Genomic DNA, 23,800 nt, shown 5'->3' on the forward strand with positions numbered 1-23,800 from the left:
GACGACAGAGGGGACACAGCCCCGCGCGTGCATTGTGGGTGACATTTGTCACCGCCGTGCCCGGGCCGCCTCGCCGGGGGGCGGGCGGGCGCAGCGGGCGCTGCCGGGGGACGGGCGGGCGGCGGGCCGGAGTTTGGCCGGGGGGGCTGTGGTCGCGCTCGGTTTCGGGTGGGGAACCGGATCGGTTTAATTGAGGGACTGGTCACTTTAGGATCACCCCCGTTCTCCGTCTTCTTTTGAGGGAGGGGAGTAGGGTTTTGTTTTGTTTTTCCTCCTCCCTCCCCTTGCAGGGTGCGTTTGGGGGTGTGTGTGTGGATTATTTCCTTGGTGATGTTTTTGGGGTTCGACTCCCCGCTGTTGCTCGCCCGCCAGGGGGGTGGGGGGATGCTGTCAGGTAGGAGGGAGGCGAGGGCTTGACATCAGCTGCGACACCGAGGACGGGGAAAGGCTGTGTACCCCCTTCCCCCCAGCCGGGGAGGGGCTGCGGGGCTCGGCGGCCGGCTTGCTCGCCTCCCCCCTCCAGCAGTGCTTGGCGCAGGTGCCTCTTCTTCCTTCCCCGCCTCCGGGCTCGGAGGGGTGGCGGGGAAAGGACGCAACTTCAGGCCGGGGCCTGGCCGGGCGCTGCAGGCCGCGCTCTCCTCGGGCGGCTCTTAGCGACAGGCCGGGGAATCGAGGGCCTATCCCGCCCGCGGCGGGGCACGGCGCGGCGCCCCGGGGCATGGGGCCTTGAGCGGCCGCGGCGCTGCTCTCCCGCCGAGCCGACGGACCCCGCGCCCCGCTGCGAGAGGGCAGAGCCCTTCGGGGCGGCGGGGAGCGGGCTGCCAGTCCGGGGGGGCTGCCCCTGCGCCTGCCGCGCCGCCCCGGGGGTGGCCAGGCCGCTGAGCGCGGTGTCCGGTGCAGGCCGCGGGCGGGGGGCGTCGTGTGGCCGCCCCACGCCCTCGGGGGAAGCGAGCTGGAGGGAGCGGCCTGCCGTCCCCTGCCTTCCTCTGCCGTCCCGCGGGCTGGGGCTGCCGGCAGCTCCCTCCCCCGCAGACGGGCCGCAGCAGGGAGGGCGCGTTCCCTGTCGTGTGGGGCGACGGCCCTCGGGGGAACTGCAGAGCTCCGTGGCAGCTTTGTTGAGAGGGGTCTCTCCCCTTGCAAGAGGGTAACGGCCTGATTCTCAGCCGAGGTGCGAGGGGGTCTCTGTTTTGCTTGGACACCCTCTGGTGGGCTGTAAACAGCCACAGGGACTGTTGGGGAAGGCGATGGGTCACGGCTGGGCCGGCTGCATATTGCCTTGCTGTGGTGTTTGGGCAGAAGCGGGCTCTGTTGCACAAAGGTGTCAGTAATTACTCCAGAAATAATGTGGGGTTTCAGTAAAAAGTTATTACGGCAGTTTGGTTACCTTTATGCAAGGGCAGAATAAAATCACCTTAAAAACCTAGAGTGGAAGCTGATAGATCTTCTGAAATTTAGCTTTCTTAGCTGAAGAAACTTACAAGTGTTAAGTCCACTGATTTCTGGAAGAAGGGTCGGTGAAGAATCTTGTGTTGCTCTTGGGGATTCTTTTCTCTATATGCACACACAGCTTTTGAAATGGACATCCATGTGTCTTGTGACTATACGTATATATGTATATACTTACATGTACATATATGCATGTGTATGTGTTGGAAGGGAATGCTGATTCATCTATGGTAAAGTTCCCAGGTGTGCTAGAGTTGTCATGCTGGTTTGCACTGGTGCTTCACCAGTCAAAAGCAGAGCTATGTATTTCTACTTAGAGTGCTAGACAGGTCAAGCACATCCATTGTTGCTTTTTTATTTTCCATAATAAGTGATGGAAACACCATCAGTATTTTTTGTTTTTACTCAAGAAAATCTCAGGAGACACTTCAGGTCTTGTCGTATCATCGATGCACTTACCGATGTTGACATTCTTTAGGCAGAAGCATAAAAAAGCTGGGGGCTGAAAGAGACTTTTAAGAATTAATTTTGTCCAAACTGCCTGAGTCAAAGTAGGTGCAGTGAGAGAATGGAGGCACATTTCCCATTGAGTAGTGTCTAAAGAAGCAATAAGTAAAAAGAAGGCTTTCAAGCTATTGCCAGTTTTCAATTTCCTAGCTTCTCAATAAAGCTATAGAATGTTTAGAGGGGGTAAGCTTTTCCTCCATATGTAGGAGATAAATGGTACTAGAGTTCTACCCTCCTAAATTTTCATGAAATTACTAGGAAGCAATGAAAAAAAGGTGGGGGTAGGTGGGAATGGGATGCTTAAGTTACAGGTGTTAGCAGTGCACAAATTTTGGATATTGAAGAACAGACTACTTTAAGTCTGACCTTATCCATGCCCTGAGAAAATGAAGAGCTTTAATTATGGTAACAGTTTGTAAAAAAGTTTTAGGTTTTCCATGGCCATAGGATCTAGAATGCTTTATATGACATAGCAACAAAGGCAGGTGTTTTGGTCTTCAGTCAAGAATAAGAAATTAAAAGGCAAAAAAATTATGGATACTCTGTTAAATTTCATGCCATTATAAACCCAGTATTCATTAAAATAACACTCAAGCCACTCCTTTTTTTAAGGTCATGCTTAATCTTGAAACTCTGAGAAGCAGCAAAAGCAGGAGAAAATACTAGGAGAGCTCAGATGAAAGATAAAGGAAGGGTATAAGCTGCTTCTAATCTGAAGTTTTCTAGTAGAGTTGCTTCAGAAGACTTACAAATGCAGGTAAAGCCTTAGAATAGATGGCATGTGGTTCTCTTGCCCCTCAAAACAGCCAGTGTGCTAAGGTAAGGATGAGATGTTAGATGCTTCCATCTGGTCTTACAGCAGCTAAGAGAGTTAACAGGGATATTGGAGTGTCTGAAAAGGGAGAGTGCAAGCCGTCTTTTCAGTTGTTCAGTCTTAAGTAATATGTATGTTCTTAACCTAGAGAAGTCTGCTTCAGCTAATTGACTTATTCACAACTTAGACCTTGTTAGAGCTGTTTTAAATACAGCTGGTATAGTGCATTTGTCGTGGCTATACTGATGCCATTTAAATGCTTGTCTGTGTCCAAATTAGTGCTGTTCTAATCAGTATTGGCAGGAATGCTTTTCTTGGGTATGTGTCACTTTTTTTTTTTTTTTTTTTTTGATGTATCTCCCAGAAGCAAGCCTGTAAGACTAATGACTACTGTTTCAGTAAACATTTCAAACTGCTTAAACAGGGTTTGTATTACAGTTCCAGATAGTTTTCCTGTTAGGATTTTGGGAAGAACTTCAGTGTAGATAAGCCTCAGCAGGACTTTTGAAAACATGTTTGAAACTTTCTGGTATCTTCTTCAAATCTTGTATTAGAGATTACATAATTAATTTTGTTCCTAGCCACGTTTTCAAGTGAAAAAGTTGAGGTCTACAGGTTGGGTTGAGGGCTAGTCTGTAGGCTTTTGCTGTACCTGTGTGGAACTCAACAGTGTCATTTTAGAGAGGGGGAGAAAGAGAGAGAGGCACTAGTGTTTTGGGGCCGGAGTGCTAGAAGAAGGGACAGGCATAAGGACAAGAAATAAAGAAAATTAAGAGAAATTAAAGGAGGAGATGGGTACTCAGGAGAAGATGTGATAAGTAGAAAAGACCTATCTGTAGAATGACACAAGGGAAGATGAAAGCTTAACATACAAGAAATAAGTGGACTGAAATTAGTTGAACTGGCTGCTTTGGATGGAGTTGGAAGATCTCATTGGACAAAATGTGTCTTTGCAACACTCTATATTCTAGGTGGTGCTATTTTTCTGTTAACAGTTTGAGAAACACATGACTGTCCATGCATGGAAATTAAATTCACCATGCAATGATATGCAACTGACTTCTTCCTTCAGATATGCCAGGCAATTTAACTTCTTAAAAATAATCTTTACTTAGTCTGTGTAATAGTCTTTCTTTCTGCCATCCTCAGGTTTAGTGGATGTTTTCCTATTTGTTTATCTGACTCATTTTTCATGCCTACTATCTCTTACAAACATGAGTATCTTTATCAGAACTACCCACTTTTTTTCTCCTACTTTAAACTGCACTTTCAAGATAACTTCTGGGAAGTACAGTAATCTGAGGCTTAATTTATGCATATGTTCTTTTCTCTTGGCTTCTCTTTCCCACACCAGATAATGCAAAAATTAATAGGTCTTCTATGATTGTAAATTTGTAGGGACGCGAGAAAGTACTGGAAATTCATGCCATTTGGTTACCATGTAAGTCTGAAGGAGCATGATCCTAAAACAGAGGAATGAGGTGACTTTAGCAAAGGTGTAGATTGTTACTTCTGAAGTAAGAGATTCTGTATCAAATATGTTTTGAAGAGGGGCAGTCTTGATCTTAGTCTCTTTTTATCAGGCAGAATTCTGTGTGAGGATAGACATTCGATCCAGTTACTATGCAATGTTTTCATTAATGTCTTGAGAAATTACGAAATTTAAAGGTGATACCAAGAAAGGCAGCAATAATTTCAGAGGATAGGAATTCAATTTAAAGTTAATTAAGAGACATTACCCGGGGAAAAAAGGTCATGTGGTTTGATAGGGACAAGTGCAAACTACAGCATGTGAGTAAAAGTGGTCAACTCTACAAATACACTGTGGAGACTAGACCATAGCCATGTAGAAGAGGATCCAAATGTGATAGCAGATCACAACATAAATACCTTCAGACATGATAAAGCATGTGAAGTAATCCTGCTGTATTTGATGCTGTTGATGGAGTGCTGTGCTCAATTTTGGGCGCTGTGCTTTAAGAAGGATGTGGCCAAACTAGAGAAAGTTCAGAAGAGGGTATAAAGAATGATCAGAGGTCTAGAAAAATGAAAGGCTGAAAGAAAAAGGCCCATTTAGTCTACAGAAAGAAAAGCTGAGTAGAGACACAAGTCTCAAGCTGCATAAAATTGTTTTTTTTATTATGACATTATTATGACATAAAGTTGTAAATTCTTTGTCCACTGGAAATAGGACTAAGAAATGGTGTTAAATTATAGGAAGAAAGATTTTAGGATGCTGTTTGATTTTACACTTCCCCTTCATCCTGTGGTTCATTCACTTATTTCTCCTCTCCATTGTTTGTAACATGGCACTTTTATGGCTTAAAGTTGTAAGTTGGTATGATGGAAGCATCTAAAGAGGGGGAAGGAACAGGAGGGGAGAGGTTGTTTATCTGACAGTTGATTTTCTGTCAGGTCAACATCTTTAACCTACTCACCCTCTGGCTGCATCACCACTGAATTCAGTGGGAGGGAAAACAGCAGGAGCACATGGCAAGGGGGAGTGGGATTACATGCAACGTCAAACTGCACCCTCAGGGTAGATATTAGGATAATCTGCCTAATGGCAAGGATAATGAAGCACTGAAATAGGCTGCCTAACGAGGGTGTGAAATCTACCTCTGTGGTTTTTAAGAACAAATGAGACACACATCTACTGGGAATAATTCTGTCACAGTCTGGCCTTTTGCCCATGACCAGGGTCAACTAAGTGATCATCTTCTTGAAATACCATCCAGTCTCCCACTCTTCGTGATTTGTGTAACTTCTTGAGTAGATAAAAGCATTAAGATTAATCTTTTATGTTATGATTTGGAAGTGTTGCCCGCTTGCCATGTAGGTTCTTCAGTGACTGTACCTGGTGTATGGGAGACAAAGAGGAGTAGTGGTCTTCAGCATTGTCCACAGTCAGCTCATTTAATGTACTTTGAAACTGCAGGTTTTAAGTCCTGACTGGTATGATTTTGAAGTGTTTCTGTTAGCACACGAGCTCAAGTGTGTTTCATGAGCTGTGCAGATACTTTTTAGACTAGATTTGCTTTTGGCAAGGGTATGTTCTGGCCCCCTTAGAACCGTTTTAGGACTAATAAGAACAGTCCTGGACTACAAGTACACTACTGTTACTGTGAGGTAGACTCCTCTTCCAGAATTTAATTGTGTATAAATTTAGTGATTACCCGTTTAGGAGGTAACTAGATCAGAAAGTGTTTTGGGGAATATCTAGTCCAAAAGCAGGGCAAAACTAGAATGCTTTCATTTAGGCACTGTAGAGGCAGTGAACTGTTTGCTGAAATATATGCCATGCTGAGTCATTTGGGACCTGTTCAGTTATCTAGAACAGGCATGTTCTACCTATAGCCTTTGTCTGTGCTGTATTAAAAAACAAACAAAAAACCCCAAGCCAAAACAAAACAAAAGAACTTTTTTTGGGGAGCCTTCCCCCTTCCAGTCTTGGGGTATGCAGCATGTGCAACCCATTCTGAAGTGGGCAAACTGTGAAGAAGACAAGACACTTTTAATTCTTCTCAGGAGATAGAAGATTGTCATGGGTGAACACAAAGCATTTGTCTGCATAAGAACCTATTTCATGATAACTATTCCAAGAGTTGAAATGCAAGCTTTCCTTTTAGGTATGCTCAGTTATGTATCTTCTGGGCAGAATTCCCTAATCCTGCCTGTGTCTCTCGTCAACATTAGTCAGAAGGCCCAAAGCATTAACAAAGTATTCCAGTGACTTGGGGCAGGGAAGAAACGTGTGTGTGTGTTATTTTTTTATTCACGTGTGCTTGTAAAAGAAAAAAAAGGAAAAGAAATACTGCTTTTCTCTACATCAGGAGTTATATGGGAAGGTCATAAAATTTTCAGCCTCTCTGACCACCTACTTTGGCCTGACTTGTCTTCCTCTCTCACTTTAATTTTGAATGTAGAAGCAGTTTTCACCCATAATGAACACTGAAGTACTTGACTAATTAAACCGTTTAAAATGTGGTTCCTTTTTGAAAAGTAACTGTAGAATGGCATTGTATGATTCTTAGCTGGGTCACACAAACTTTTACTTTTCAAATTGTCAGTCAAGCAGTTCTAAACAGAATCAGCAAAATAAGATGGAAGTGAAACTTAGTAGATGTCAAATTTATTACTTCTGACACCATGAACTGAAAAATTACAAATTCCAGACTTTATGTGGGACTTAAGTTTCTAGAAAATCCAAATGTGGAGCTTTGGTGGCTAAGGTATTTTCATGTGAGGCCATATATTCAGTTTTCCCAGATGTATAGTAAACCTATTGCTGTTAGTATGTGCTCAGTATCATGTCAAGAACATACCCTTGTCATACACAGTTACTCTCTTTTGGGGAGCATTGTGGAGTTGCAACAAGTTTGTGCAGTGGGTCCAGTGCTTTTTGAAAACTGTTGAGTGGCTTCTTTGCATGTATGTGGAATTGGTGTACATGCACAATAAATCTGTGCTAAATTGATAGCATCTTAATTAATCTTCATTCAGGATCAACTGTACAGGACGAGTACTACAGACCTGAAGTTTCCTGTAATTTTCAGACTTGTAACTTACATTGCAGAATGTGCATGCACTTTGTGTCTGATGAATCGTGGTTCCTTTCTACAGAGTGTAAAAGCTCTGTATGTTCACATTTTCTTTGCTGTTTTCCTGTATACCTATCCATACATGTGTACCTCTCTCAGTTCTTCCCTCTGACTTCTGTGAGTTAGGTTTAGGTTTTGGTAGCAGAGACTGCATTTGCTGGTTTGCCCTCTCCTGGTTTTAGTCACATAAGACTTGCCTTTCTTGGGTATATTTGCCTGTGACTTAACAACACTTCTTGCTCTTTCGTATGAGGATGTAGACACTTGTAAAGTGTCTTACTGCCACAAATCCTCCTTTGTGACTGCACACATTGGTAAGGCTTTTGCTTTCTGGTAGAGCTGGCTTTAAGTCAGAAGTATTTTTGGAATAGCTGAATTGAAGTTAGAAGGGAAAATGCTTTCCAGCCAGTTAACATTATAATTTTATTAAACTTCTCTGTCTCAGTGGGGTATGAGAGGAATAAACCTGAGGCATGAAACAGGGTTGTAGAAATTCTCAAAAATAAGTATGTGCAAGACAGTACATAGATGGCGAAGTGACAGTGTTGCATGAGTGTGGGGAGCATTTAGAAGCTGCTAAACTTTGTGCCGCCACATGTAGCATTGGATACACAATAGTGGGGCCCTTTGTACCAAAGTCTCATGGAGATCTAGTCTGGAAAGAGAGAGATACCTGGATTCAGTAGGAAGAGTTGTTTCAAAGATGGAGGCAGAGGAAGCTGGCACTAAGGTATAGGAACTTATAAAAAAAGAAGGTACTAACAACTTTTTAACACTGTGAAAGACTTTTCTACACAGGTTGCAATTTTTCCTGCTCCTACTGTACTGTAAGTGTGCTGGAAACCTCAGTTATGTTTGTTGTCTTTGGTTATCTTCTTTATTTTTGTTTATATCTGGACTAGGTGGGTAGTGGAAATGTATATGAGTTTGCTGTTAAAGTAAGACACCTAGATGGTTGTGCTGTCAGGTAGGAGGATGTGTAGTACTGCAGTTGGTTGGGGAATTGGTTTGCTCTGGTAACAATTAACAACAGTATGTTACTATGTTTCACCCTGAAATGTCTTTTACAGAAGGCTTGTGAAAGACAATAAATGTAGTCTGAGAGAAGCAATGTTGGTGTTCACCAGCCTTAAATGTTGCCTAAAGCGTCTGCCAGGTAGTGATAAACATTAAGACCTGGCTGTTGGTAGTTTTGGAAAGTAACCACTTTAAGTTTGACAATCACTTCTTTGTTTTAGCGTGACTAATGTGGTTGTACGTTTCAGTAGTTGTGTATTTCTATGTCTCTGTATTACTACCCCATCTGCAACCACTAGGGTGCAATTACAACTTTCCTATTTCTAGATAGAAGGGGATCTAAGCTCCCATCAGTTTAGTTGACCATAAATTACTGTGAGTTTTTCTGGACCCATCACATTTGTCTCTTATTCCCAGTAGTTACCAAGTGCATGGCAAATCTTTTTTAGCTTGTATTCTTGTTTGCTCTGTGAAATACAAAATCAGGAGGAGGAATATGCAATTAATTTTATGGAGCATGGGTAAGCATAACATGCAGCTGTAGTGTCTATCAAAGTGATTGTCATAAAATCTGTTAGGAGACTTAAAGGCTGGGAGACTTAACTTAAAGGATGTTTGACATAACTCAGTCCCATGGGAAAACTTCTTAATATCATCATGTGATGTGAAAAGTTTTAAGAAATCTGATTAACGGGAGTCATAAATTCTGTTTATGCATTTACCTCTTCTTGAAGTAAACCACAGACCAATTAATTTCAGTTTCCTTTTGTCTCTATTTCATGCCTTTTACCTTCTAGATAGCAGCTCAGAAGGCATTAAGTTTATGCTTTTGATTATGCAAAGAAGCAGTAAAATGTTTTAACTGAAATCATCAGGTTTCTAGTGGCACCTTTGACTTGCGATGCTATTCTCCTTCATTTCTTATTAGAGACAGGTAACAAAAATATTTTGAGTCTGACTTGAAGAAGATATTTGCAGCCTTCCGAAATTGATGTTGAGAGTGCTGTCCAATACAATAGCATCTTGGATTTTTTTTTACTTCCTAATAATACTTTAATGCAATTGAAGCATGAACAGAGTCTTTTTTATTTATATTTTTTATATATATATAGTTCTTTTATACTAGACAAAGAAGGAGGCACTTAAATATGTTTGTGTTTAGAGCTCTGAACTGAGAGTTGCACTTAGGCAAGCAATTCAAAGTAGTACAACAAGATGTAAAGCAAGAAGGAGTTGAACTTCTTTTTCCCAGTTACTCTCTTTGTCAGGAGTTCACCTCAGAAATTTCTGTCTTAACCTTTACAGATGTAGAAGCATGACATAACTGTGCATACTGGAGACTTATGAATGCTTCAGTAAAATTGTTTTATGGCCACATGTCAGTCCAGTAGCCAACCTATGCTATGAAGGCTTTGGGAAGACTGCTAGAGAAGATACAGTTGTTAGTGAAAGGAGAAAAAAGTTCCTGTTTTATGAATAACACAAACGATGCTGGGAATGAAGAGTTGGTGTAGAAGCCTTTTGCCAAAATGCATATGTTAATTTGGCATGTAATTAATCTACAGCTTGCCACAGAATTTTAGATACCAGTAAAATTTTGAGTCTCAAGGTTACTATAGGTTGTCACTGTGTGCTGGCAGAATGGCAGCTGTTTAATCCAAACTTTTCCTGATGATTCCTCTTGTTTTCATTAATATTAATTGAATATCTGACTTCATGGCATCTTAATGTGAATGCATGTCTATATATCCAAACCCTTGCAAGTTATAAGTTTTTTATGCTGATTAGGGGTTCAGCAAAGTGTTCTATGAGTAACTGCGGGGTTAAATAATTTTTCTCATCAACTTACACACCACTGAGGCAGTAATACACACTTCCTTTCTTTCTTCCAGGAGGGGATGACCGCCGGGTCTTACTTTGGCATATGGAAGAAGCCATCCACTCAAGAGTCAAACCAGTTCAGCTGAAAGGGGAGCATCACTCTAATATCTTCTGCCTAGCTTTCAACAGTGGCAATACGAAAGTGTTCTCTGGAGGTAAGGAAGGAAGAGCATCCTGATTTCACAGGAGTTTATGTTGTGAATGCCTTAGAGTAGAAGCCATGAGCGACATCCTGCTCTTTCCCATAAGACTCCTAAGGATCTAGAAGGTGTTCTTTGGGAATAGGGAATTCTTCAGCTAGCACAGTATTTTCAGTTTTGTCATGCTTCTTTTCTTAAACCCTGGTGTAAGCACATTGTGTCACGAGCTATCCTGAGAATCCTGGGTCCAGTGTGCCCATACTTGTGCTACAGACTCTGGAACATGGTCTTTGTTATTCCCTTTAGCTGTACTGAGAGTAGACCCTGTATTGTCTCCGGCACTCAGACCTGATGCTTGAAAATCTCTGCTGCTGCTAGTTGATTTTAATGCACCTTTAGACGGCTAATGAAGGACTATTGCCATCTATTGGTGGATTACTTATTCTCAAACCTCATTTCAGTCCTCACTAGATAAGAGTCTGCCTTTTAGAACTGTTGACACATTGGGCTGTGATTGGCCTTGATATTCTTCATATTTTTAAATAACCTGCAGTTAAAGACTTACATCATTGATTATGGTGGATTTTTGCTAAAATGCCGGGTTAGATGAGCTGTGACAGCTGATGCACAGACAAACTGGCCGTTCTTGTCTCTTTTTCCTCCTGCAGTTTGCATAAACACACTGTGTCTTTGCCAGAAATTATTTCCATTGGAAGAGTCAGGAACTCTTTCAGCTGCTCCACCAAGATTCACAGAGCTCATGTGCAAGGGCTGTGAGTCTGACTCTTGGATCCCTTGTAAAGAGTCATTTTGCTGCATGGCCTAGATGTACCATCTGTTTTATCTCTGTCAGTAAAATGGAGCTAACTATATTTATTCACTCAACAGTGTTCTGGGAGATTCTGAAAAGATCTGAAAGGATTGTGTGTCCTAAGATCTATTGGTTGTCACACCCCCACCCCCACCCCTCCAATACTGAAGCTAGAGTTGTATTTAAATCACGGAAGTTGGAATACTTAAAAACTGTCCTAAAAATCAGAGTATGAAAACTAGCACAAGGTGCACAGAGCTCAATTCAGTCTGTAAATAAAAGCTGCCAATGACTAATGACTTAGGATCTGATGACCTTTCCCTAAAGCAGCTCTTGATAGCAGAGGAGAAAAGATTTTCCACTTCAGTACAAACTGGATTGCATCCAAGGAATTTCAGAGCTCTTTGCTTTGAAGGAGCACATGTGTAGCCATGACAAAAATGGAAGGCAGGAACTGAGTGGACAGTGTGTTGCATGTAATCTCTGGAGAAAAAAGCTGTCTCAAGATATCAAAGAAATTCCCATCCTTGAAGAATACTGTCACCCTTCTCTGTCCACACATACTGAGAGTAGAGCAGCATTTGAAATGAAAGATCCCCTCTTAGTAAACTGCATGCATTTTTTAATTTTTTTTTGCATTTAATGTTTGATATATGAAAAGCTGAAATAAGCCTACAGGGAACTGCATTTGTGCCTGTAGAGGCCTGAGGTGACAGATACAGGCTTTAGGCCACCTTAACTGTGCTCCTCGGTATATGCTCTGCAGTATTTCATCCCGTTAGATACAATTGAATGGAATGGCAGATACTTCTTGTCTTTCTGATCATCGTAACTGCAGTTATCAAAGCAGGAGAGATTATAAATGGCAGAGTTGCGTATACAATTATAACCCAATCATTCTCAATGAAGAATGAATTCTTCTGTGTTAGAATGCTCTAAGTGGGAACTCTACTGGGCTGAACAGCAGTAACGTTTTCTGCAGGGATGAAGCCTTACCAGCAGCAACCAAGCAGTTTCTGGTTAGATTTTTGTCACCCCCTTCTCCTCATACACACAAAATGGAGAGAAGCAGTGGTTGTTCCTCACACCCCCTCCTTTCATTCTTTCTGATTTTGGAGCTTGTGTTGGAAGGGAAGGTTGATCCCATAATGACTAGAGGCTTGAAGCCAGGCCTCTAGAATGATTCTCACGTTCCTGTTCCATGGAGAGTGAGGAGGAGCAGTGTCTGCTGGAGGAGATTTTGTCACTGGAGAAACTAGGCTGAATTTTTCACTGGTGAAATACACAGGCACTGGAGTAGTTTTACTAGGTATAAACCTTGCCTGTAATGTATAATGGGCAGTTTCCATTGCAATTAATGGTCAAAGGACACTTACACATAAGTGACTTGTTTAGCGTACCATGGAAAAGATGAGCTACTGCAGTAATCTGAGGCTGACACAATTTATCTAGGAGCCTGTGCAAAGAGCAAGTGGATGTAGAAAAATCTTACACCTCATTAGTCAAAGAGAAGCTTTTGCATATTTCTTCTGTTGGGACAGAATACAATTGAAATGTGTATGGGATAAATGAAAACTGAGTCAACTGAACACTTAAGAATCATAACAGGAAATCCTGCTTCTGGGCCTCTACATTAGGAAAGCTTCACAACTTGATACCGCAACTACAAAGACATACTGAACATAAAAATAGGACTTTGTGGCCTTTCTGGTTTTTTATTCTGGATTAAATATAAATGTGCATTTCCTTAAATATATCTAAAGAGAGGCTGCCAACTTAATTAAATTAATATTCAGTGGAGAGACTAAAAACATACTCTGTTGCTATAGCTTGAAAAAACACGGCATGAACCAGTGGAGTTACTCGGTAGCTATGACCCTCTTAGTCTGCATGCATGCATTTAGTTTCCATTGTATTCAATGGATGTGGTCAAAGATAAGTGATCATCTGGTTACTTGCTTTGGTTTTTGTTACTACAAAAGAAATTATACTGGCTTACACGGTCATGCCTTCTCAATGGTTGCAAAACCCTGAACGCTGACAGTGTGAACTGGTGGCATTTGAGCTGGGAGGCCAGTGCATTTTGCTTATGGCATCTCTTTTTACCTTCTGTTACCTTTTTATGGACGATCCTCTGCGCAGGAAGAAAGTGTATTTGCATGAGAGTTAAAGGTGTTCTGCTGCTTCATATAATATTCTTTTCACTGCAGATGCCCCAAAAGCTCAAACTAAACAAAGAATAATCATTAACACAGTTAAGTAAAATTATTTGTTGAGCAGTAGCAGTTGGAATGGATTGGTGCATTTGATCATGACTGGAAATGTTACATGGAGCCTTTCACATAATGGAGCAGAGGGCTGACCACTTGGCAACTGAACTGGTCTTCTCTCTGCTTCAGTTTTGGTTTTGAAATAGAAAATTTATTTTAAAAAGGCTGGGTTTTTTTCCTCACTATAATGCTTTTTAATCACTACAACATGATGTTAAGTGTTCATATTTCTCTTTTTAGGCAATGATGAGCAAGTTATACTCCATGATGTTGAAAGGTAAATACACAGTTTGTGGTTCCACTGCTTCAAGAGCTCCCTTAGGGTCAACTCACTGGAGGCACTTTTTGTTATTATTAATGGTCTGGTAGAAAAGTACAGTTATTTAATCCTGAAACATGCTTTTTATTTTATAAATTAATATCTGGAATGAAGCATGCCCTGTCACCCCGTTTGTTTTCAGCACTTGGGTTCTGCATTGTTTTGACCTTGGGAAAGAGAGTGTTTATGAAATACATACGCTGTCCTGCAGGCAGTATGGTAGGTTCTGAGTAGATTCAGAACCAGATTATTCTGAAGCATGTACAAGTATTGTGGCATGTATGGGCTTTTTGGTTGGGTTTTTGTTTGTTTGTTTGTTTTCCAAAATACTCACCTGACTTGTATTTAAGATGGCTAGTGCCCGGCCTGCCTAGCTGCCTTTTAAAACTTTGGGTGCAGCTACCTGATTCTCCACACTAATGTGAACCATATTTATTTGATACTTGCTTTTTATTAAAACTGCAAAGCAGTTGGGACTTAGGCTTTGTTGTTGCTACATCATGTGTTAGTTGAAATATAATTAATACAGTAGTGGTAATGTATTAGATTGGAGTTCTCTAGATATCATGTCTTTTGGGCTTACTGCTTTTGAAGTAGACTATAAAGTTAAAATTTTGGTCTGTACTAGTAGCTTCTACAGATTTAAGCAATGACTGTTTAAATAACATGAACTCAAGAAAATCAAGTATAAAGAAAAAGCAGGAAAAGATACATGTAAGAACAGAGTTATACAAAACCTTAAATCTTTAGAGTTGCCTGAATCCTTGTTAACATAGTTTGGACATATTTCTTGCTAGATTTGTCCAAAGCGTTTTGCATTGAACTGATCAGTGTGTATCTGCCTTCTGTCATACCTTATATATACTTGTTTAAATTGTACATGAGAGCTAGGCAAAAGTAACTTTGTCTAACTCTTCTAATGCTTTCTCAGGAATACTATTTTGTTTGATGTTTGTTGGTGGGTTTTTTTGTTGTGGTGGTTTGACTTTCTGAGGGGTTGATTATTTTTGTTTTGGAGGGGTGGGTTTTGTGCTTTTTTGGGGGGTTGGGGGTGTTCATTTTTGGGAATGTTTTTTGTTTGGTGTTTTGTTGTTGTTTTAAATAAATGTGGAAATGTCAAAATTTCAGATGATGGTCCTTACTATGTTCTAAATTTTTAAGCTTCTACAAGATCTTTGTAATTGACAATTTTTCTATATAATACATCTTTTCCTGCTGTTTTACTTAAGTTTTTTAACAAGTCTTTTTGATGTGTATGTATTTTTAATGTGCTTTTGTTATCAGGGATTTTTTTAGGTGTGCTAAGTTCAGTTGTAATGCATACAGATTTCATTCCTATAAGGATATTTGTGTGATCTTCTGAAAGAAAGTCTGACGCATTGAATTCTGATTGATTTCTATAGAAAGTTACTTTGTCTTCTTGAATGGTGACATGAACTGCCTTTTCATACTTTTAAATGGCTTTTTCCATTACTGCTTTTTTGGCCTTTCTGTTAATGATCCAGGAGACAGAATTTGTAGAACTGTCACTGTGAACATCAATTGCGATGTAAGCAAAACACCGATTTTATGTAGGAACTCTTTGGTGGAGTTTTCATGAGGTATAGGAATTGTATACAAAGTATATTCTCTAAAGAAATAAAGGTCTTTTGCCAAAGTGAAACAATCCCAGAATTTTCTATCTTAGTATTTTAGCTTTTGGCCTCTCCATGCCACTCTTTCCTCTTTTCTAAATGATCTAAAAAGTTAGGAAAAGAACCAGAGAATTGGCTTTTTCTTTTTTGTAGCTGCAGAATGGCTGAAATGTAGGTACTTGAAGGGGACTTATTTTTATTTTGTTGTTATTTGCTGCTTTTTCTACATGGGAAAAATATAGGTCTGGTCTATCCTGGAGAACCAAGAAAACTTACTAAAAAAGCCAGCTGGAAAATAGCTCTTTTGTGAGCTTCAGCTGAACTTTTGGATGATACAGAAGCCTGTATTAAAGAATGAACTTCTGTCTTGTTTTCCATTTTACATTTAGTAATAAAAATGTAGTCCACAGGTCCCAAGATTTCTTTCCCTTTCCCATTACTTTCTCCTAAGCTTAATCTGTTACAACATGATTTCCATAGCATTTTGCAGTATCTGGAGTTTTTAATGTGTGGGTTTTTATCTGAGGTGGTTTTTTTTCCTCATAGCATGACATCTTGGTCACTCTGCATGGGTGTTTTGTTTGTTTTTTACTCCAATTAAACAGAAGAGTCTTTTTATGAAGTTACATATACCTTGTCACTAAGTTTTACTAGGTAGATAAAGCTGTGAATACTTTGCTTTTTAAAACAACAACAAAAGAAGGAAGAACAATAATATTGTGTGTCTCTCTTCCAGCACTGAGACCTTGGATGTGTTTGTCCATGAAGATGCAGTGTATGGACTTTCAGTGAGCCCAGTAAATGACAACATCTTTGCCAGTTCATCAGATGATGGCCGGGTTCTTATTTGGGACATCCGAGAGTCTTCCCACGGAGGTGAGATCTCTAGATGGAAAAGATCATTGATTTAGGAAGAGTTTATGCAAGGCAGGGAAGGGAAAAGTTACATTTATCTGGGACAATTGAGACAGGGAGCATTGGAGAAGGGTGAGACAGAGGCATAATTCTTGAGGCTTGTGATAGGCAAGACCTGATATTTACAGTTCAGTGTTACCGTCTTAAATGACTTCGTAAAGTACCACCATATAGCATAGGCTAGGATAGAACTTTGTATGAGTAAGTTTTAACTTGAGTAAAGAAGCAGTGGAGGACATGTTTCTTCAATGAAAGCATCTTGCTAAACTTGAAATCAATGAGAAATGTGGATTTTCTTTGGTTTTGTCTATAGCCTGGGATAAGAAATTCTGGATGTTTAGAAAGCTGTTACTTTGATTTGAATAGTTTTCCAAAACTATTTATATACTTCCCCGTGACACTGAGAATTGTTCTTATGCAAATGTTTTCTGGTTGTATGGAAACTTAGAGCCCTTATGTGGTAACAGGGAAGTTAAACGATTACTTCAATTTTGTTTTCTAAACCAGAACTGAATACTGTTGATTTATATAACAAACCTGCAGCTTCTCAAAACACTGTAATCTGTGTTTTTACAGCTGCAGTTTTAAGGCTGGAGAATCTCAGTTTATAACTGTAGTTACATAAATTTGGAGGGGAATACTTCAGTAATTGAATTTCTGTATACGAATACTTAAATAATACTTCTGTAAATGAAATTGTGAGTTTACACTATCCTAAAGACCACAAAGCTAAGAATTTAAAACTGAGCAATCTGCAGGAGTACAGAATCGGGTTTCTTTCCTTCATAGCTAAAATAAACTTTTTTTTTTGTCAGCTAATTAAATGCAGTTGCCTCAATTCATAATTTCTATTTGTCTTACAGGAATATTGGTTATGGCACTAAAATCCAGCTTATGTATTTTGTGGCAATTTGTACACATTCGTTGTTGGGTGAAAGTTGCAGTTTAACTGATTTAGCTTTTTCCATACCTAGTGAATTTGGTAACTTTTCTAGACTGTGATTCTGTCCCTTTTTGTTGAGGAAATGAAAGCTGAAACAAGACATACTTTATAGTCTCATAGGAGTCTTTTAGAGCCACTGGTATCATGAGGGCTTTATTGAATGTGAGTAACCAGAATTAGGTCTCTCTTGATAAGTCTCACCAGAATACTCAGAGTAGATTGCTTATTGATGCTCTCCCTACCCCAGGCATATTTATACATGCCTTTGTATAAATAAAAATTCAGCATATTAGCACTGCATTCAGTTTTCACTGGTCTGATTCTTACTGTGAATTCTGATTCTCTTGTGCAATTGTGATACCCCTTATCTCTTTCCCATCTGGTAATTTTATTAAAACATTTTGAAAAACAGTGCACACAGTGTATGTGTATCACGGACTTTAATAAAAATATTTATGATGTCTCTTCTCTGTCTTTGAGGAACTTGTTAATAACTTGTCTCTTACTCAGAAGTCCCTTACTAGCACAATGAACTGTTGTCTTCACTTCAGCCAGTTTCTCACCCTGTGCAACTCCCTTTGCAACTGCCTGTAGCTAAACTTGATACTATACCACATGTGAATTTAGTCCTCATTAGTTCTACAACTTTTCCCCTGTATAAGAGGTCTGTTACTTTATCAAAGAAGGCAATCACATTAGTCTGATGTGACTAATTTACCTTTGATAAATCCAAGTCACTTCATCCCTATTTTTCTGTTTTCATAATGTCCAAGTGATGAGACTAGACACTGAATATGGCTTCCAAATTGGAAATGGTGAAATGCTGCTTTATTGCCTTATCCTGAACTCTATACCATAAAAATCTGTCTTTACTAGAACTACCTGTTGCTGGTAATGGATGTCAACAATTGGTGGGACTGGATGCTTAAATGCATCTGTGTGAAGCCGCTCAGTATCATAAGTTAATGTCCAATCTGATCTGAGTTTCTGAAGTTGTATGAAATGAGGTTTGCCCTTCTTTGTTGTAGTTAAACCTTGCTACTACTTTTACTGTTGCTGAGACTTTGAATGAGAAGGCTGCACCAGTGAAGTGAAGAAGTGCTGGCTGTGGTACATTCGTGGCTTTTTTGGAGTAGTGTCTTAGCTCTCTGAATTTTAAATAAATGGCTTTTGCATTCTTATATAGGAGTCCTGAGTCAGCATTTATATGTGAACCCTGCCAATGTTTGCTACAATATAATGCTTGTCAGTGGCATAATCCCCTTGTCTGCAATGGTGTTTTCATGGGAATAGTCACTGTGCCTGCTAGCGTGAGTATAGTTAATTACCCTGAGTGGACAGCTCACTAAAATCTTGCAAATAACATCCTAGTTTAAAATAGTGCATTAAAAGAGGCTGGAAAAATTGTTTCATTCCTGTTCTGTTTCTCCCCATCTTTCACTGCCAAGTCATTTATGCAGTATTTTTTATAAATGCATTTTTAATTTTTGTGAAGAGATGGTGTTGAGAAACATTTTCATACTCCAGTGGATACAAGCTACAATTGTGAATGAATATAAAGAACAACAAAGTAGTAATCTCCCTGCTTTTCATTAAAGTGACCTAATGCCTCATTAGTTTAGCTCCTGTCATCTGTCTTTGACAGGCTGAAGGGCAAATTTTGATATCTTGGAAAAAACTGTGGTACCAGGCCAGGTTATTTATAATAAAGGTGTGAAGGAAAACATCAGTAATTAGTGGCAATGATTTGACTAAACAAATATACACAAATTAAAACTTTATTTTAAATAAAGAAATAATTCCTTTATTTATTTAGTAATCTGATGATATTTTGCCTTTCCATTCAGCTAATGCAGGCCATTGCTCCTCAGTGGGGGCTGCCATTTTAATACCACAGCCTTTTCTGTCCCAGCAGGGATCTGATTTTATAATGCAAATGTAGAAGGTCAGTTTTGGTGTTAAACCTTGTTTGGAGCTGCCAGCAGACCAACAGCAATCTCGAAAGCATTTGGGCAGGCTGGCAGAACAAAAGTTTGTGCCTGTTCTTCGTTTTACCTCTGCCTCCTATGACAATTAATAGCACCAGGGAACTTCAGCCATGGTCAGAGACCTTTGTTTTCATCACTGCTAAAAAGGAAAGTCCCTGTGTCAAAAACCTTGTAATACATCCTAAGGGGAGGATACAAATGGTGCAGGACAAGTAAACATTAATTGTGTCTTAGCTGTTTGATGGACAGTAGTTTCAGAAGGTATTGGGAATTTGGGAGGGTTATTTGTTCAACCGTGTTTTATCCGTCTTAATGACGGATATGAGGAAAGAAAATGAAGTACATTTGGAGGTGCTTGTGGAGGGCAGTTACAGAGTCACCCAAGCATGTGAGCAGCACAGTGGTTGCATCAAAGCAAGCAGTGAATGGAGAAGTCTGGCATAGTCCCTGGCTCAAAATATGTCTGTTTGGTTGAGAACCTTAAGAAGATTAAAATACTTTGTCTTTGAGTGGCTAGTTTTAAACTTAGATAACCTTCCGTAAGCAAAATGGTGTCTTGAAATCCAGTATGTGTCCTTTTCCATATTTAGACAAAGTGAAGGCACATGTGGGTGGATTTTTAAACCTCAGGCTTTATATTGCTTTGGATGTGTTTGCTTGAGAAGTGGTTTGAACATGCCTCCATATCTTCAGATCTTGATAGGCTGTTTCCATGCTAAGCTGCCAAACTCATTGCATCAAACAGTTGTATGCATTGTTTGTTCTTATGTCTGAAATCTCAACTTTTTCAACAGAGCCCTTCTGCTTGGCACACTATCCATCAGCCTTTCACAGTGTGATGTTTAATCCAGTAGAACCCAGATTACTGGCTACTGCCAACTCTAAGGAAGGTGTGGGACTCTGGGATATTCGTAAACCTCAGAGGTATGATCTGGCTGTCCTTGTCTTATGTTGTGCTATTTCTTTCCCTTGAGAGGTGGTGGCATGCCACTCTTTTTTTAAGTCAGAACATATGATATTAAGAAAAGATGCAGAACAAAATTAACAGCAGTGTTAGCAATGCTGAATGAAGTTATTATGCATAGTTAACATTATTCTTCATACATATGATTTATTTTGATTTAAAATGGGGCTAGATCTTCAGTGTTAAGGTAAGTGATTTTTCTAGAAGACTGCCTGGCCTCACCACTGCAGATTAACTCAGATTGTTGTGTCAAGTTTTTACCATTGTGTTTAGCACTGGCTTGCTTATACTGGAAGAAGCCATAGTGGGCACTGCCTGTTTTACAGTTTGTTTTTTCTATCCAGCTCAGTTTTCAGTGGCTGACTAGAGATTGTGGTCAAGGCAGCTTTTTACTCGGTGCTTAAGAGTTTATATGACTTCCTGGATAATATAGACACCTGAATAATCAGTTTGGCTGCATAACGTGGTTCCAGATTTGCGTTAGGACTTTAAACAAATGAAAAGAATAAGTTTGCAGCATGAAGTGTAGTTAGGCTGGGTTATAAAGTGGTTGTATGCAGTGTCTGGCACTAGAGTTTGGCATGCATGAGAGTTTAAGCTTTTTTTAAAGTATTTTTCAGTTTTTCAGATTTTGAAAGTATTTTTTTTTAACAAGAATAATCAGAAAAAAATTGAGCACCTCAAGTGTTTCTCACCTCCCTCCAAATTTTATGTTTACATGTTTTCAGTTATGAGTGTAAGCATAGAAAGGATAATTTCAAAAAAGTGAAAAGAGGGGAAAACAGGTAGTACTTCTTTTACAGTGCAGTAGCCTCAGCTATTTCAAATGTTCTGCAGCATACATTAGACTCTCCCCTTATTGGTGAATTTCTTGGCAAATCTAGAAATGCATATCACTAAAAATTCTTCTTGGGTTTGTACTATACAGACAGAAAAAGCAGTCTCATATGACATTAATTATAACTGGCCTAAAAATATTGTAAGATGTTTAGACATCCATTAAATAGCAACCAAATTATGGTTTCAGAAGGGTTTATTGTTCTTAAACTGTAAATATTAATGGTTTGAATTGATTTTCATTTTTAAGCTTAAATCAGAATTTGCTTGCTGGTGTTGGCGGCTTTAGAGCTTGCTCATGTTTGTAAAGTTTGCCAGAGCCCTTGTTGGCAGCTGTTGTACAGTCTGCTGTTAAATTTAGGTTTGATAAAATGTAACTGGAAGGGAGATCGAGAGTTGCCTAAGCTTATCTTCTTGTATCCCTGTCAAACTCTATGCCTAGGTCTTAGTAAGTAACTTTCTAACATCACAATGACTTCAGCATTTGCTGTATAGAGGGAGAGAAATACAAGATGCTAGGGTTATTTTGCTCTTCCAAAACACGTTCTTTTTTCCCCATAAAATTTCTGTCATTTTAACTTCAGTTTGTGACTGATTTTCCCTTGTGAACTAATATGGACAAAGCTGCCTTCCTCTGGCCAAGCCAGCTGACCCCATACTGGTTTTGCAGGATCCTTTGTTTTTCAGCTTCTACCTCAATTTTGTGATTTAAGAATTTCTGCAGGTTGAGTTTGTGTTGTTTTCGAAAGGGAGTTAAACCAAAACATTTATCTCTTCACGTTTATTCTCAGAATATGAATATAGAAGGAATGATGTTGGTAGAGTGGTATAGCTTATATATATGGAAATTCTACATTGAAGCAAAATTTAGAGGAAGTCTTTCATTTGGGTAGCAAACTGGAATGGTATCACCCCATGTAGCTGGAAAGATTGTACAAGGCTAACAGGAATAGAGAGAGGAAGTATCCAGAGAAGGGCGGCAAAGCTGCTGTGAAGGGTCTAGGGAGCAAGTCCAGTGAGGAGCTGCTGAGGGAACTGGAGTTGGTTAGCCTGGAGAAAAGGAGTCTCAGGGGAGACCTTATCAGTCTCTACAACTGCCTGCAAGGAGGTTGTAGTGAGGTGAGTGTTGGTCTCCTCTGTCAAGTAACAAGCAATAGGATGAGAGGAAACGGCCTCAAGTTGCACCAAGGGAGGTTTAGATTGGATATTAGGAAAAAATGTCTTCACTGAAAGGGTTGTCCAGCATTGGAACAGGTTGCCCAGGGGAGTGGTTGAGTCACCATCCCTGGAGGCATTTTAAAAGGGCTGTAGATGTTGTGCTTAGGGACATGGTTTAGTTGTGGACTTGGCAGTGTTAGGTTAACGGCTGGACTCTGTGATCTTAAAGGTCTTTTCCAACTGAAACAATTCTGTAATTGTATGATTCTGTTCTAAGTATCACTAAGGATGCAGGCATTGACCCTGATAAATGCAGGAGCAGATTACTTGAGTAAGGGATTCTCCTCTTACAAATTTTTGACAGCTTCTTTCTAATAGTGGAAATCATTCCTTTTCCTTATTTTTAGCTATACTCATTAAAACATCGATCTCCAAAAGTTTCTTAGTCTTACATATAAAAGTGTTGATGATTTATTGCATGGGGTAGTAGCAGCTATCAGATCAAGGAAACTCAAAAGGTCTCAGGTCTAGATGCTTTTTTGCCTTCTTCAGTCTTAACCACAAGGTTAAGGAAGAGTGCTTGCTGTGAGCTTGTTGGGAGCTACTGTGTGTGTACGGGATAACAGTCTGTGCTCACACATTTAAGGACACACATTTTTAGCTGTATTGTGGTATTGTTCTTCCTAATGCCAGATATAATATAGCTATAACAGAATTTAATTGGTATGCTTCTGAGCAAGTAAGTTGTATTTCTCCAGGTTTAGTGCCTGTATGAAAGACTTAATAACCTTTGACAAATCTCAATTCTACAGTCAATTCTACAGTCTTTTTTTGAATGATGGAAGGAGTGGGGAAATGGTTCCTTATGTTATAACCTCTGGGTCATCTTGAAGGCCTTGAATAAGTTAAATGAGTGGAAGCTCATATGCTTATATCTGGTGGACAAGAGCTACCTCTTTCTGGTCCTAATCTGATCAAAGTAAATTTTTCCAATTAAAAACCTAAAGGTTGATAGTTAAACATCGTACATCGGAATTCCAGTGCTGAAATTCTGAGGTGGACAGGTAACACCACTTTTGCTGCGCAGGGGAACATGTGCAACACCCATGCTGTGCAGCTGGACGTGCACTGTGTATACCATGCAGCTATTCCCTTAAGCACTGAATTTAAAGCATTTGCACCTGCTAGGTGTGATGTGTTGCGTGAAATAGGCACATGCTTCCTGCCTGCAGCCCACTCCTCCCAGAGGACTCAGAAACAGGAAAGGGCATAGTAGGAAACAGGCTGCTCCCTGTAGACTAAATGCTGTTGGCTGAGATGTAGAACCTCAGACTTGAGGCTGAGCAAGGTGTAACTTAAAAAATGCAGATGATAAGTCTGCTTTCAGCTGCTTCTTTTCTGGGACAGCCATCAGCTTTCCTCCTTTGCTTGATCAGGGATGTGCCCAAAATATGACAAGAAGGGTTTGCTTGGTTGAAGGCAAGAAAATGGCCTAAAGCACTCTGCTGCCACTAGTTTGTTCCCAGGAAACTCTCAGGGAAGAGGTCTCTTTCAG

At 40.0% G+C, this 23,800-nt stretch overlaps 1 protein-coding gene across 4 annotated transcripts in view; it reads left to right on the forward strand.

Annotated features, from left to right (window-relative positions):
• Positions 1–23,800, forward strand: part of DCAF5 (DDB1 and CUL4 associated factor 5) — a 77,580-nt gene that overhangs the window by 844 nt on the left and 52,936 nt on the right. Inside the window, exons 1-5 of one of the 4 annotated variants that reach the window (XM_037395942.1) lie at positions 1,114–2,710; positions 10,278–10,421; positions 13,728–13,764; positions 16,177–16,316; positions 20,081–20,210. In XM_037395942.1, the coding sequence (XP_037251839.1) occupies positions 10,310–10,421; positions 13,728–13,764; positions 16,177–16,316; positions 20,081–20,210 (419 nt within the window). In that variant the 5' untranslated portion in view covers positions 1,114–2,710; positions 10,278–10,309. Of the gene's footprint in view, positions 1–1,113; positions 2,773–4,244; positions 8,907–10,277; positions 10,422–13,727; positions 13,765–16,176; positions 16,317–20,080; positions 20,211–23,800 lie in introns of those variants that run through there. The other 3 variants (XM_037395941.1, XM_037395940.1, XM_037395939.1) reach the window with 3 other exon arrangements.

Source organism: Falco rusticolus, chromosome 7, assembly GCF_015220075.1.
Source record: "Falco rusticolus isolate bFalRus1 chromosome 7, bFalRus1.pri, whole genome shotgun sequence".
NCBI lineage: Eukaryota > Metazoa > Chordata > Aves > Falconiformes > Falconidae > Falco > Falco rusticolus.